The 13870-nt window shown below is 37.3% G+C and overlaps 1 protein-coding gene across 4 annotated transcripts in view; it reads left to right on the top strand.

Annotated features, from left to right (window-relative positions):
• Positions 1–13870, top strand: part of astn1 (astrotactin 1) — a 679871-nt gene that overhangs the window by 165989 nt on the left and 500012 nt on the right. For 2 of the 4 annotated variants that reach the window (XM_059344320.1, XM_059344318.1), the window contains exons 3-5: positions 1838–2088; positions 2924–3066; positions 9315–9464. In XM_059344320.1, coding sequence (XP_059200303.1) covers positions 1838–2088; positions 2924–3066; positions 9315–9464 — 544 coding nt within the window. Of the gene's footprint in view, positions 1–1837; positions 2095–2923; positions 3067–9314; positions 9465–13870 lie in introns of all 4 variants that reach the window. The other 2 variants (XM_059344319.1, XM_059344317.1) reach the window with 1 other exon arrangement.

Below are 13870 nucleotides of genomic sequence, written 5' to 3'. Positions count from 1 at the left end.
CTCCCTCCAGCTGCACCTTGAGATCCTGTCCATGAAGACCATTCTCCCATTTAGTGCATTAATTTTTTTTCAAAAAAGACAAAAACCACCTCAAGCAAGCGTAAAATCTTTAATACTCATTTTCGACAGTTTGGTGTTTTCATCAAGCTTTTTTCAAGCAAATCTTCCAAATGCACAAAGAAATTTGTTGATGGAAACACAGTTTATTCCTTGGCTTTTAACCACACATGAGACTATGCTCTTGTTTTAGTGTTTTTATGGTTAGTTTAAGTGTTTATTTCCTGTTTTATTAATTTTATTGTTTCTTGTTTGCTTGTTTATGTACAACATTTTATTGCAGCTGTTGTTGTTTTTGAAGTGCTTTACAAATAAAAATGAGTTGAGTTGAGAGTTGAGTCCCATGATTAGTTTAGACCTGATCTGAAATTAATTATTTCTTGGCCAATGCTAAAGCCATGGAATCTGGACCAGTTTTTTAGTTTTTTATAATCTTGCGGACAATCACACAAACAAATAAACTAGGCTGAAACATATATTTCACATAATGTACATATAACAAGACCTAAGTTATAATAAAGTGGGATTGTCCTTAAATACAGTGGTTTTTCATTGTGGAGGCCAGACCCAGACCCAGTCCAGGGTGGTACATGAACTCCATTTGTATTTCCAATTCTAATGAAAGAAAAAAAGCAATAAACATTGAAATCAGCATCTTAAAAACCTTGTTAAATATTCCAGGTAAGCTGCAGCTACGATCAGTGACTCATAGGTCAAATTCTACCGTCGTCATAGAAACACAACACATAATCTGGCACTCAGGTCTGAAATAACATCTGTCAGAGCAAGAAATGTTAATATCCTCCAACATGTGAGAGAAGTGATCCTGATCCAGAGAGAGAACACCTGACGGCTCAGTGAGAGTCCGACAGGTGAAGCTTCTGATGTCATCATCAGTTTTCTGCCCTTTGGCTTCAGCTTCATTATCCCCGGGGATATATATAGAACAAAGAAATGTCAGATGTCAGAGTTGACAGACCAACGGGCTCCTCCGTCCACTTTACCATGTTGTGTGTGGAAGGTCCCTTTAATTACTTTTTTTGATCATTTTGTGTCTTTTTTTGGTAATGTTTTGTCTTTTTTGGGTAATTATGTGTCTTTTTTTGATCATCTTGTGTCTTTTTTTTTAGTAATTTTGTGTCTTTTTTTAATAACTTTGAGTCTTTTTCTGTATTTTTTTGTCTCTTTTTTTGGCCATTTTGTGTCTTTTTTGAATAATTCAGTTTTTTCTGTAATTTTGTGTTTTTTTTGTAATTTTGTCTTTTTTGTAATTGTGTGTATTTTTGGTAATTTAGTGTCTTTTTGTAATTTGGTGTCTTTTTTGTTAATTTTGTGTCTTTTTTAAGTAATTTTGTTTTTTCTATCATTTTGTGTCTTTTTTGGTAATTTTTTTTGTCTTTTTTGGTAATTTTGTGTCTTTTTTTGTAATTTAGTGTCTTTTTTTGGTCATTTTGATACTGCCTCCAGCGGCTCCAAATCATAAAGAGTTTGTGACTATAATGTCGACATAACCTCCTTGGCTCTACTGGTCTCATATGATGCATCAAGGTGACATGATTGCTCAGTAGATTCTGAGCTGCTGTCATTTAAAACACATTTTCTTCACTAAATTGCATCTGCTTGTTCAAATAGTGCTGTCGGCATCATGGCTGTGACTTTGATCTGTATTAGAGTTGGAAACATTCTCTCAATCTGTTCTCCCTCTCTCTCTCTCTCTCTCTCTCTCTCTCTCTCTCTCTCTCTCTCTCTCTCTCTCTAATCCCCCTCTCTCTCCCCTCAGGGTGGGATGATCGCCCTGCTGCTGTCCATCCTGTGTCTGGTTCTGATCCTTTACACTCGTCGCCGCTGGTGTAAGCGCCGCCGCATCCCTCAGCCCCAGAAGAGCGCCAGCGCCGAGGCGGCCAACGAGATCCACTACATCCCGTCGGTGCTGATGGGGGGCCAGGCCCGAGAGAGCCTCAGGAACTCTCGGGGCCAGGGGCCAAACTCCAGCGGGACCCTCAGCATCCGGGAGACGCCGATTTTGGATGGGTACAAGTAGGGTTCGGGTGGATCTGGGGATGGATGTGATGTTAAAAAGTGTTTAAATATGAATCACATGCAGGAGATGAAAGTAAACAGAGTGTTCCTGAGATGGATATTAAGGGACGGTGGCCCTGAAGTGCAAATCATAACGGCAAACAAATCAAAAAACACAACAACAAAACAGAAAACACAACAACAAAACAGAAAACACAACAACAAAACAGAAAACACCACCGCAAATCAAAAAACACATTTGCCATCGTTTTTTTTTGTTTTGTTGTTGTCTTTTTTGTTTTGCTGTTTGTTTTTTTTGTTTTGTTGTTGTGTTTTCTGTTTTGTTGTTGTGTTTTTTTTATTTGTTGTTGTGTTCTTTGATTTGTTTTGCTGTTGTTTTTTTTGTTTTGTTGTTGTGTTTTCTGTTTTGTTGTTGTGTTTAATGATTTGTTGTTGTGTTCTTTGATTTGTTGTTGTCTTTTGTGTTTTGCTGTTGTGTTTTCTTATTTGTTGTTGTGTTTTCTGTTTTGTTGTTGTGTTTTCTTATTTGTTGTTGTATTTTTTGATTTGTTGTCGTGTGTTTTTTATTCGCCGTTGATGCACTTCAGGGCCACCGTAATTATTCCACATTTTACACTGGAAACAAGAGGTTAGAAATGTTTGAAACTGACTACTTAGAAAGTAGCTGATTTAATGCATGCAAGTAATTTTGAGGCTCCCGACTATGAAAGCTTGTTTCCTCTCAGGACATCCTGTCACACTTTCACCTCACCATGCATGTTGATATTTACCATCATTAATATAAGTCAAAGGATGTAACATTGATTGATTTCTACCTCATCGACAGGTATGAGTACGACATCACCGACCTGCGTCACCATCTGCAGCGTGAATGCATGAATGGTGGCGAAGAGTTTGCTAGCCAAGTCACCCGGACGCTGGACTCCCTGCAGGGCTGCAACGACAAGAACAACATGGACCTGACACCTGGTGAGATGACTGAAACACAAACAGACAGAAAACAGGAAATAGTCAATATATGTCAATATACATTATCGGTCAAAAGTTTTAGAACACCCCAATTTTTCCAGTATTTTATTGAAATTCAAGCAGTTCAAGTCAAATGAACAGCTTGAAAGGGTACAAAGGTAAGTGGTGAACTGCCAGAGGTAAATAAAAAAAGGTAAGCTTAACCAAAACTGGAAAATAATGTACATTTCAGAATTATACAAGTAGGCCTTTTTCAGGGAACAAGAAATGGGTTAACAACTTAACTCTATGGAGTCTTGGGCTATTTTGTCCATTTTTGAATTCTTTTCATGTCTTTGTAAGTCATTTTGTGTCTTTTTTTGGTCATTTTGTGTCTTTTTTTTAGTCCTTTAGTCCAACATAAAATGTGATTTTGAATCTTTTTTTTACTTTCAAAACACTATGCTCAATAAATAATTTTAAATGTTGCAAATGTGCATTCATTTCAGATTACACTGAGACAATAAACTGCATTATTTTCAATTAAATTCTGGAAAAGTTGGTGTGTTCTAAAACTTTTGACCAGTAGTGTATATATCTGTCTATATCCATAGAGTAGGCCACGCCCTCTCTAAAGTCTCAGGCCACGCTTTGGTTTTCACCATCGCTAACTGTGCACAACGTCTGCAGCTGATCATAAACAAAGCAGCATGGCTAATTATGCACAGAGTCTCAGCTGATCATAAACATAGTGATTGTGAATTAAGGGGGTCTGGAAAGTCGCTAAATATAGCAACAAAGTCGCTAAGTTGAGAAGACTGCTTTGCCTGCTTTTACAAGGCTGTTTTCAGGGAAGAAAAAAGACCCTGCTCTTCTACAGGGACTAAAAAAGTCCAGACAAAAGTCAGCTCCGGACGGCTCATATTCAAATTAGGGGTGTTTCGGCGAGTGAGACCTATATATTTCAATATATCTGTGTCTATCCATAGAGTAGGTAGATGCAGTCGACAGAGAGAGAGAGAGAGATAGAGAGAGACAGAGAGAGAGAGAGAGAGATAACTTATATGGTAAAAAGTAACCTTTTTTTGCAATAAAACATGGTTTGCTGCAGGTGAGAACGCAGTCCGAACCAAAGAATGAAAGCAGTTCGGTAGAAGCAGACTTAAAAATGTCTCCAGGACAGACGTGGTCTAATGATGAAGTAAATGTCCTGATCAAGATAAGTCTTCAAATGACTTAGTAGCTGATGGATTCAATTGCACAGCTGATCAATGAATGTGGAAAAACTCCACCAACAATACATTAAAGTCCAGGATTTGCTTTGGCAGCTCTTCCCCTCACATATTGTGTCCAACAGACGAAGGACAGCATCAACAGCATGACTTTTGTTTACAATGCTTACTGATAAATCTCTGTGTGGAAACAGAGTAAACCAAATAAAGAATGCAACAATGTTGCAGCTTCACCACTGATCTGCTGTCAGTAGACTGGAGTCATCGGTCTCATTATGTTCCACTCTGGAGCAGCTGCTGAGTCACTGTGACACCTAGTGGTAAACTTTGGTACAGCAGTCCGGCCCTGTGTTTTTTGGCTTCATATCAAACTGGTTTAAAATTCTTTACGGAAGCCCAACCCTTCTATAGAACATTTTAGAATCTTTCTGCTGTGATGTAGTTTCACTTGTGTTCAGCTGCAACAGACATGACTGCAAGTGATAGCTTGTGTTGCTGTTTATCTGCTAGATGTGTAAATAGATTGTTTTTGCAACCACAACAACTTGCTGCTCCTAAATGGCCAGACAAATTAGTTATTACTGTCTTCATTCATTAACCCTCTAGAGTCTCCAAAAGCTCCAAATAATCCAGACTTGTTGCCTCCATCAGACTAGAAAACAAAGCAGCGTGGAGCCCTACTGTACATTTACCTCTAAAGTTCTGGCTGTAAACTCCATGAGGCCAGTTTCAGTTTGATGATGATATACCAAGTAAAACTGGAGACAAGCTCAAATAGATTTAGTATCAAATGATAGAACTGGATGGAACCCTCTTATATGGTAGATTTGACACCTTTGGTCACATCTGACACATTTACAATTCTTTATTGAGCTCATGCTCAATAAAGAGTGTTTTGAAAGTTAAAAAAAAGATTCAAAATCACATTTTATGTTGGACTAAAGGACTAAAAAGGACACAAAATGACCAAAAAAGACACAAAATGACAAAAAAAAGACACAAAATGACCAAAAAAGACACAAAATGACCAAAAAAGACACAAAATGACCAAAATTAGAAGACAGAATGACCAAAAAAAAACCCCAAAGAAGACACAAAATGAGAATACAGAATGACCAAAAAAAACAAAGAAGACACAAAATGACAAAAAAAGACAAAATAACAACAACAAAAAAGACACAAAATGACTTACAAAGACACGGAAGGACATGAAAAGGATTAAAAAATGGACTAAATAGCCCTGTATGACTCCATAGAGTTAAGGTATATGGAGATAACAGAAATATTGCTAATTAATGCATCGTCAGCATAGAGTTTGATTAATTAATGTACTCGGTTGGAATAAACCAGGAGTTTAGTGAATTTCTTTTGTGCCAACAAAACTTTTCTAAATGGTTTTAAATGACAAAGTAGATTCCGTGGTGGAAGCTTTCACTTATCTCCTTAATAACCTTATTTCTAATCCTCCTACACAGCTATAGATTTTTTAATAAAAACAAAGTAATAACACACTATGTCTAAGAGGTTACATTTGGGCTGTGTGAATTGTTTTCTAAGCAGGGAACAGTACAATTACATTAACACTGTTGCAATAATTTAGATAATCAGCGTGAAAACAAACGGAAGTAATTGGATTTATAATTAAATATTTTGAAATATGTAATTTTCTCATATAGGTGCGAAGTAATCATCTAAATGATTTTAGACCGAAAATGATAGAGAAGTAAAATGAAGTTTCGCAAACGTTTCTTTGTCAGAAACACTTTTATAAAAATGGGCAGCAAATACAAATGAGGCACTTGTTCAGCATTTTTCATAATCAGAGTATGAACATTAGTTATGGGACTGATGGAGACCACATATAAATATCAGACTGCAGGTATTCTTTCATAGAGTTTATATTCCTCACACTTGAAGTTATCAAAAGGCTTTTCGTGCCTGCCAAGAATTTCTCCAAGAAGATCTATTTTTCATAATGAGTGGCCGCTCCCATGAGGATGACTGTATGAAGTGCAGCAGGTTTGATGAAGGTAAAGCTTCTGAATTTCAATTAGCAGCACGTTCACCGCTCCGATTCATCAGGAGATCGGTTACGGCGACGGCGCTCTCACACCGTGTTCTTATAAAAATCCAAACAGCTCGAGCCCAGAGGTGATGGCAGCAGAGTCATCCTGTGCATTATGCATTTAAGATGGTTAATACGATGGAGTGGAGGAAAGGAAAACGCAGCCAGCTGCTCATGCAACGAATACTGAACAATATAAAGCTCTGCAGAGGACGCTCAGGAAGTGGCATGGTGGAAAATATGGATAAATAAAAGTCAAGTCTGTACACGAGGCCTATAACAATGGCTGCTTCTTAAACTTCCACCATGATTTAGTTGTTGTGCTTTGCCATAATAAGAAATCTTCTAAATCAAGTGGATAGAACCTGGGCCGCCTCCAAGCTGCCGTTTACAGACACAGAATGACTAAAAGAAGACACGAAATGACAAAAAAATGACACGAAATTACTAAAAAAACGACACAAAAATACACAAAATGACTAAAAGAAGACACAAAAAGACACAATATAACGCTCTGCAGAGGTCGCTCAGGAAGTGGCATAGTGGAAAATATGGATAAATAACAGTCAAGTCTGTACATGAGGCACAAAAAATGGAATAGTTGGATTAGAATGTGCAAAAGGCACCAAATGTATGCTTTTAGTGCAAATATTTCTCAGGGGGAGTATGCCCCCAGACCCGCCTCCTTTTTAAAATTGGTCTTTTGTATTTTTTTTTTTTTTTGGAGACACTGACGCACCTGTATTCATTCTGTAGCTGCAGTCAGCTTTCAAAATAAGAGCACATGGATGTGTTAGCAGTTTCCACCACAGATTTACAAGAAGACTGTCAAATAAGACACCTTTAATAAAACATAAAAGAACCCTTATTCTCCTTAACAATAATTCATTAAAATATGCAATGATTAAAATGGAATAGTGGCATTAGAATGTGCAAAATGCACCAAATTTAGGCTTTTAGGACAAAAATGTTCTCAGAGAATCCTGTGGAAACACTTGTTACAAAGCTTGTTTTGCAGTTTTTTTATACTTTCTACCACCATCCAGGGGACAAACAACCCTTTACCCCCATGCTATCCTGATGGAAACTCTGCATTCAATGTGCGACTGTGTGTCTGTGAAAACGTTTTTTGAGGCCTTGGTCAACCTTGAGTTGAGCTCTGTCAGCTTTTCATCCAGATGCTGCTGGAGTTAGTATGTGGCTGCACTTTGCTGATTTATTCTTTTTGATATGAAGTTGCATATGTACTGCTGCTGTGTGTTTGAATATATTGTCTGTTTGATTCAGTTTGCTATGGACTTTTTTCTGTGTCCTAAGTAAAGTCTTTTTTTATACAGTCATGGAAAAACATATTTGACCACCTTGTTTTCTCCATTGCATTTGTTCATTTTAATGCCTGGTACAACTAAAGGGACATTTGTTTGGACAAATATAATGACAACAACAAAAATAGCTGATAAATGCGCAATTTGTTTCTTTTTCAAAAATGTTTTGTAGTTTTTAAATCTATTTTCTGCTCAATTTGTTTCTTTCTCGATATTCTTTTGTCATTTTTTTGTCATTCTGTGTCTTTTGATTATTTTTAAATCAATTTTTCTGCTCAATTTTTTTCTATTATGATAATTTAGTGTCCTTTTTAGGTCATTTTTGCATCTTTTTTTCTCATTTTGTGTTTTTTTTTTGTAATTTTTAAATCTATTTTTTGCTCAGTTTGTTTCTATTTTGATAACTTTGTGTAATTTTTTGGTCATTTTTACATCTATTTTGGTCATTTTGTGTCTTTTTTGGTCATTTTCACATCTACAGTTGTGGAAACATTCTTGATAATAACAAAAATCAATATCAATATAGCCATGTTAAATGTCTAGATATCAGTTCTTAAATTAAACTCTTATCAGCTATTTTTGTTGTTATCATTATATTTGTACAAACAAATGAACCTTTAGTTGAACTAGACATTAAAATGAACAAGAAACTGAATAAATCAATGTTCTAATATTTATTTTTTCCATGACTGTATTATTGTGAAGGTTTTTGTCAAGGTTTGGCAGTTTTTGTCTTAATTTCAGTGCTCTTTCTGTTGAAGCTCTGTTCTCCCCGGAGGTTGTGCAGACACAGTTTCTGTCTGGAATCACAGACAAACAAGACCTGCAGCCTGCAGCCATGCTGGAGGCTCTGTAGGCTCAACACAGGCACACTCTGCTCTGGGCTAATGCTAACATGCTCACAATGACAGGGCTAAAAATGCATGATGTTTACCATGCTCACCATCTTCATTTAGCTTATTAGCATGCTAATGTGACATAATACAGCTGTAGCTGATTAATGACAAGCTCAACAAACTAGTCTCCAAAAGCACCAAAGCATGGCTTCTTCATCACAGCTAGATGTAAAAACAAAGCAGACCAAAAAAAGTCACAAAATGACAAAAAAGACACAAAATGACCAAAAAAGACACAAAAAAGACACAACAGACACAAAATGACCAAAAAAGACACAAATGACCAAAACAGACACAAAATGAGAAGAAAGAATAACCCAAAAAAAAAACCATAGACGACACAAAAAGACACAAAAAAAAGACACAAAATGACCAAAAAAAGAAAAAAATAACTAAAAGAGACACAACAACAGACACAAAATGACTTACAAAGACACAGAAAGACGTGAAAAGGATTCCAAAATAGACAAAATAGCCCTATAAGACTCCATGGAGTTAAATGCATATTCCCTTAATGAGTTTTAATTCCATGCCAGCAGCTCTTTAATTGTAAAGCTGTTTGACTTTTCTCCCAGTAAACGAGGTGTTTCTGAGCATTTCTATACTTTCTGTGTGCCATAGTTTGGTTTGAAGTCTCTCCACATGAAGCCAAAAACAACATCATTTTAACCCAAAGTGGAGCTTCTTCCTCATCAGAGACAGAAAGCTTTTAGTGCTGGTTTTATTGTAATCATGTCCCACTCGTCCACAGTGAGTGACAACACCAAGCTGGCCCTGATGAACAAATACAAGGACAACATCATCGCCACCAGCCCCATCGACAGCAACCACCAGCAGAACACGCTGCTGCCTCACAACACGTCCACCAGCCAACGCAAACGCCTCTCCAGCAACACCCGCGGTGAGTCACGTCTTACCCCTTTAACACAGGAATAAACAGGAAACAGGTCTATTAACACCATCGTTCTACCAGCAGCAGGAGAATATTTCTCTATGTGACATTATAAACACTGAGGCTGCCAGTTAAAAAAACCCTGGTGACTTTAGTTTGAATGGTTTTCATGTTTATCACCAAGTTGAATGAGCCAAACAAAAAAAAAGTTGCAACTGAGGAATAAATGTTAAAGGAGTGACCGTTTGTCTAACAAGCTCCATGATCTTATTAGGGCCGCGGGGCCATCGCACCCAGCACTACTGTTATAATGTGGATTTTTTCTTCTTCCTCTTCCGGACCGATTTAGTCCCGCTTCTAGTCAAATGACAAATTATATATGAAAACGTGTGTTTTGATCTGAGTGCTATTACTTTTCTCTACAGAATACGACTTATGTCGCGAAAAACTGTCCAAAATTTTGCATTGAAATGAATGGGACGGCCGAAAAAGAACAATAATTGGGGATTTTTAAACGTCTACTTCTCCGGCATAATTTCACCTAGAGACTCCATTTAAACTTTAAACAATAGACACAAGTCTTGTGTATCGGTGTATTAATCCATGTTTCGATAGGTCATATAGTTTTTTATCAATCCCTGTTCAATGACCATGATCATTTTTGGAGAAATTCTGAGATTATAATGGGTGTGTATTGCACGGAATGTTCGTGTCACAGTGTGTGACATCATCGCCAGAGTGTAGAGGGAGAGAAAAAACTGTCAAAAAATAAATTTGAAAACTGCGCTCCAGGCCGCAAATTCCACTCTACAGAAATAATTTATACATAGAAACGTAGCAAAATTAGTCTTCTCCCTCACAATCCTCTGGTAAAGCTGTCAGAGTTATAGTTTGGGCGTAGGATGCACAGATGATCCACCAACACCACCAACAGCCTCATTGGCTCCCATATTAAAAACGCAGGACGATTTCTGAAAAAGGGAGATGTAACAGTTTTTTTAGATCGCTCTAACAAAGCTATTTTTCATTTTTTTCTTCAACAAAAAACATATGTAGACGTTCAGGAAGAACTCAGGACGCTCAAAGTGAAGTCGGATCAATGATAGGTATTATGGTTTTGCCAAAAATTATTTCTGTTCGAGGCCAGAAATTCCAGTCTGTCCACCTCTGGCTGCTGCCACAGTACAGGAACATTGTACAGTGGCAGTTAATTCTGTTGATTGCTTTGATTGCCTTTGATCCTTTGATGTGATTACAGTTACAGATGCATACACACACACACACAAGCATGTAAGCGTGCACACTCCTCCAGATACACATGCTTCACACACACACACACACACACACACACACACACACACACACACACTCACACACACACACACCACACACACACACACACACACACACACATGTTACTTTATGCGATTTTCGTTACACACACACGAATGCAGGCGTAAGCGTGCACACTCGTCCAGATACACATGTTTTCAAACACACACACACACACACACACACACACACACACACACACACACATATTTTGAGGTTAAAGGTCATAGGTTGCTGTATAAATAAATACTTGTAAAGGAATGCTTGTTGTAGGTGTGCTCCTTGTATGTAATACATTATTATAACATTACTAGTATTAATTGTTATAAATCTCTGAAGAATCTCATCATAGTGTACACACACCGGCAGTCAGAATTTCCCCAGAGGAAATTTTCCTGCTGTCCATGTTCTCCTGAGAGAAAGTCAGAGTTCTCCTTTGGACGATGAATCAATACGAATGTTTTGGTGTGAATGTGTTGAAACCTCAAACATATACATCTCATTGTTTATTGTGGTGTTTCCACAAACATAAATCCATTTTCTTTCCATATTCCCATTGATCTCAAACTTTTTGATGCTTTTGCACTCTCCACTGCCATCACCACAGGAGTTGTACCGTACGAAAAGAAATTAAGGAAAAGGGGAAATGCAAAGAGAGAGAGAAAGAGAGAGAGAGAGCGAGAGAGAGAGAGAGAGAGAGAGAGAGAGAGGTTACAGTTGATGAAACGGAGAGACATTATCCCATTATGATAAACAAGAGAAAAAGAAGGCAGCGACATTTTGAAAATGTCATTTTAGAAATTTTTCGTTGACCTCAGACCATAATTCACTTTCCTCTGCACATGGCTGCACACATGCTTTATTCTCAGCCCAATTAAAAGGATTCTGTGGCGTGAAGAACTTTATCTGTATCACAGTAAAGCAGAGAAACTGTCAGAGGATTGTAATTGTAAAGCTGCAATACCAAGTGAGCTTCATCTGTTTTATAACCTCTCGTGTGTTTACTTAGTGCCAAACATGTGCACATAATGGAGAACACAAATATAGTCTGAAGGATGGAAAATGACATATGTAGAAAAAATGAGTAAATCAATAAATGAATAAATGTTGAAATAAAAAAAGATAAATAAATACAAACAATAAAATATTTTTTTTCCACATTTATTTTACATTTTAACATGCATTTCTTTATAAATTATTATTTATTTATTTAAAAATATAATGTATTTATTTATTTATTATATATTTATCTATTCATCTATGTACAAATTTATTTCTACTTATGTCATTTTTCTCCATAATAATAAATAAATGAATATATGTTGAAATACATTTTTAACATTTTTAGGTATTTCTGTATTTATTTATTTTTCATTTATTTCTACACTTTTATTTAGTTATTTCTACAGTTATTTTAAATTTTCACATGCATTTGTTTATAAATTATAATTTATTTATTTATAAATTATAATTTATTTATTCATTTATTAATTAATGTATTTATTTATTCATTCATTTATTATCTATTTATTTATTCATCTATTTACTAATTTATTTCTACGTATGTCAATTTACATTTTTTGTCATTTATTTAGTCATGTCCACATTTCCACAAGTACTTATTTATGTATAAATTAATATTTTTTGGTGTATTTTTCGGTTCAAATGATGCATTTAAATTCAGCTTCATTATGAATGGAAGAACCCAACATGGCTCTTGAAACATTTAGGTCTCTAGCAGATTTTCCCCTTTTCTTCCTCTCTGACCTTCACTGTTTCCATGAACACCTGCAGCCACCAGCTCTCCATCCACGAGAGCTCAAATCATGGAAACAGAGCGGAGAAAAACAACATTCAAGCAAAGCCTTTTATCAATAATAGAGCGTGAGAACAAAGAGCCAATGCCCCAAACACCCAGCAGAAAGTGGAGCTAGCAGGAACCGTTGGCAGCTCCACATGTTGGTGTTGGAATATTAAAAACTTCACTGCCCAGAAATCCTCTAACATGTTTTCAGAAAAACAGCAAACAACAGCAATGTTTACCTTCCCAGCCGCTCTGTGAGGCTTTAGACCAACACCCAAGGCCGTGTTTAGACATTAGTCATGCGTCCAACGAGAAATAATACATAAAAGCCTCCTCATTCATTTTAATCACATCACAGCAGGGGTTCTAGCTAAAAAAAAACATGTTGGGTCGCCTGGCAATGACATCTGGCAACACGCTGCATTGACCAAAATATTAAAGAATAATAACAATAATAAACGGACCAATTTCAACAGGGTCCTCCCACTGTTAGAGCTCGGGCCCTAACAACAGGGTCCTCCCACTGTTAGAGCTCGGGACCTAACAATAGGGTCCTCCCACTGTTAGAGCTCGGGCCCTAACAACAGGGTCCTCCCACTGCCTTGTGATGGTCCTGAACAAGTCCGAAGTCGATTGGATTAAATGTGTAGGAGGAGTTTGTTAAAGTATGCGGCATGGAAATGGCGAAAAACGTCTAAAACGCCATTTTCGATCCAAGATGGCCAACTTCCTGTTCATTTTTGGGTATGGCTTCTTGAGACTTTTTGGTGCGTCTTCCCATGATACATGGATGGACCAAATTTCGTGTCTCTACGGCAAACCTGTTTTAGGGGCTCAATTCTAGGGGGCGCTAGTAGGTCATTTAGCCACGCCCATTTCTGGAACCAATGAAATACGTACATTTTGGACGGGGTTGAATTTTGTCCCAAGGTTGGTGAGTTTTGGAGTATGATAAAGCCCAAACACAATTCATTTGCCGTATTAATAATAAACGGACCAATTTCAACAGGGTCCTCCCACTGTTAGAGCTCGGGGCCTAACAACAGGGTCCTCCCACTGTTAGAGCTCGGGCCCTAACAACAGGGTCCTCCCACTGTTAGAGCTCGGGCCCTAACAACAGGCTCCTCCACTGCCTTGTGATGGTCCTGAACAAGTCTGAAGTCGATTGGATTAAATGTGTAGGAGGAGTTTGTTAAAGTATGCGGCGTGGAAATGGCGAAAAACGTCTAAAACGCCATTTTCGATCCAAGATGGCCGACTTCCTGTTCATTTTTGGGTA

This window comes from Centropristis striata, chromosome 11 (genome assembly GCF_030273125.1).
Source record: "Centropristis striata isolate RG_2023a ecotype Rhode Island chromosome 11, C.striata_1.0, whole genome shotgun sequence".
Lineage (NCBI taxonomy): Eukaryota > Metazoa > Chordata > Actinopteri > Perciformes > Serranidae > Centropristis > Centropristis striata.
Note: the sequence above shows the minus strand (reverse complement) of the source record. Positions and strands in the feature narration are given on the sequence as shown.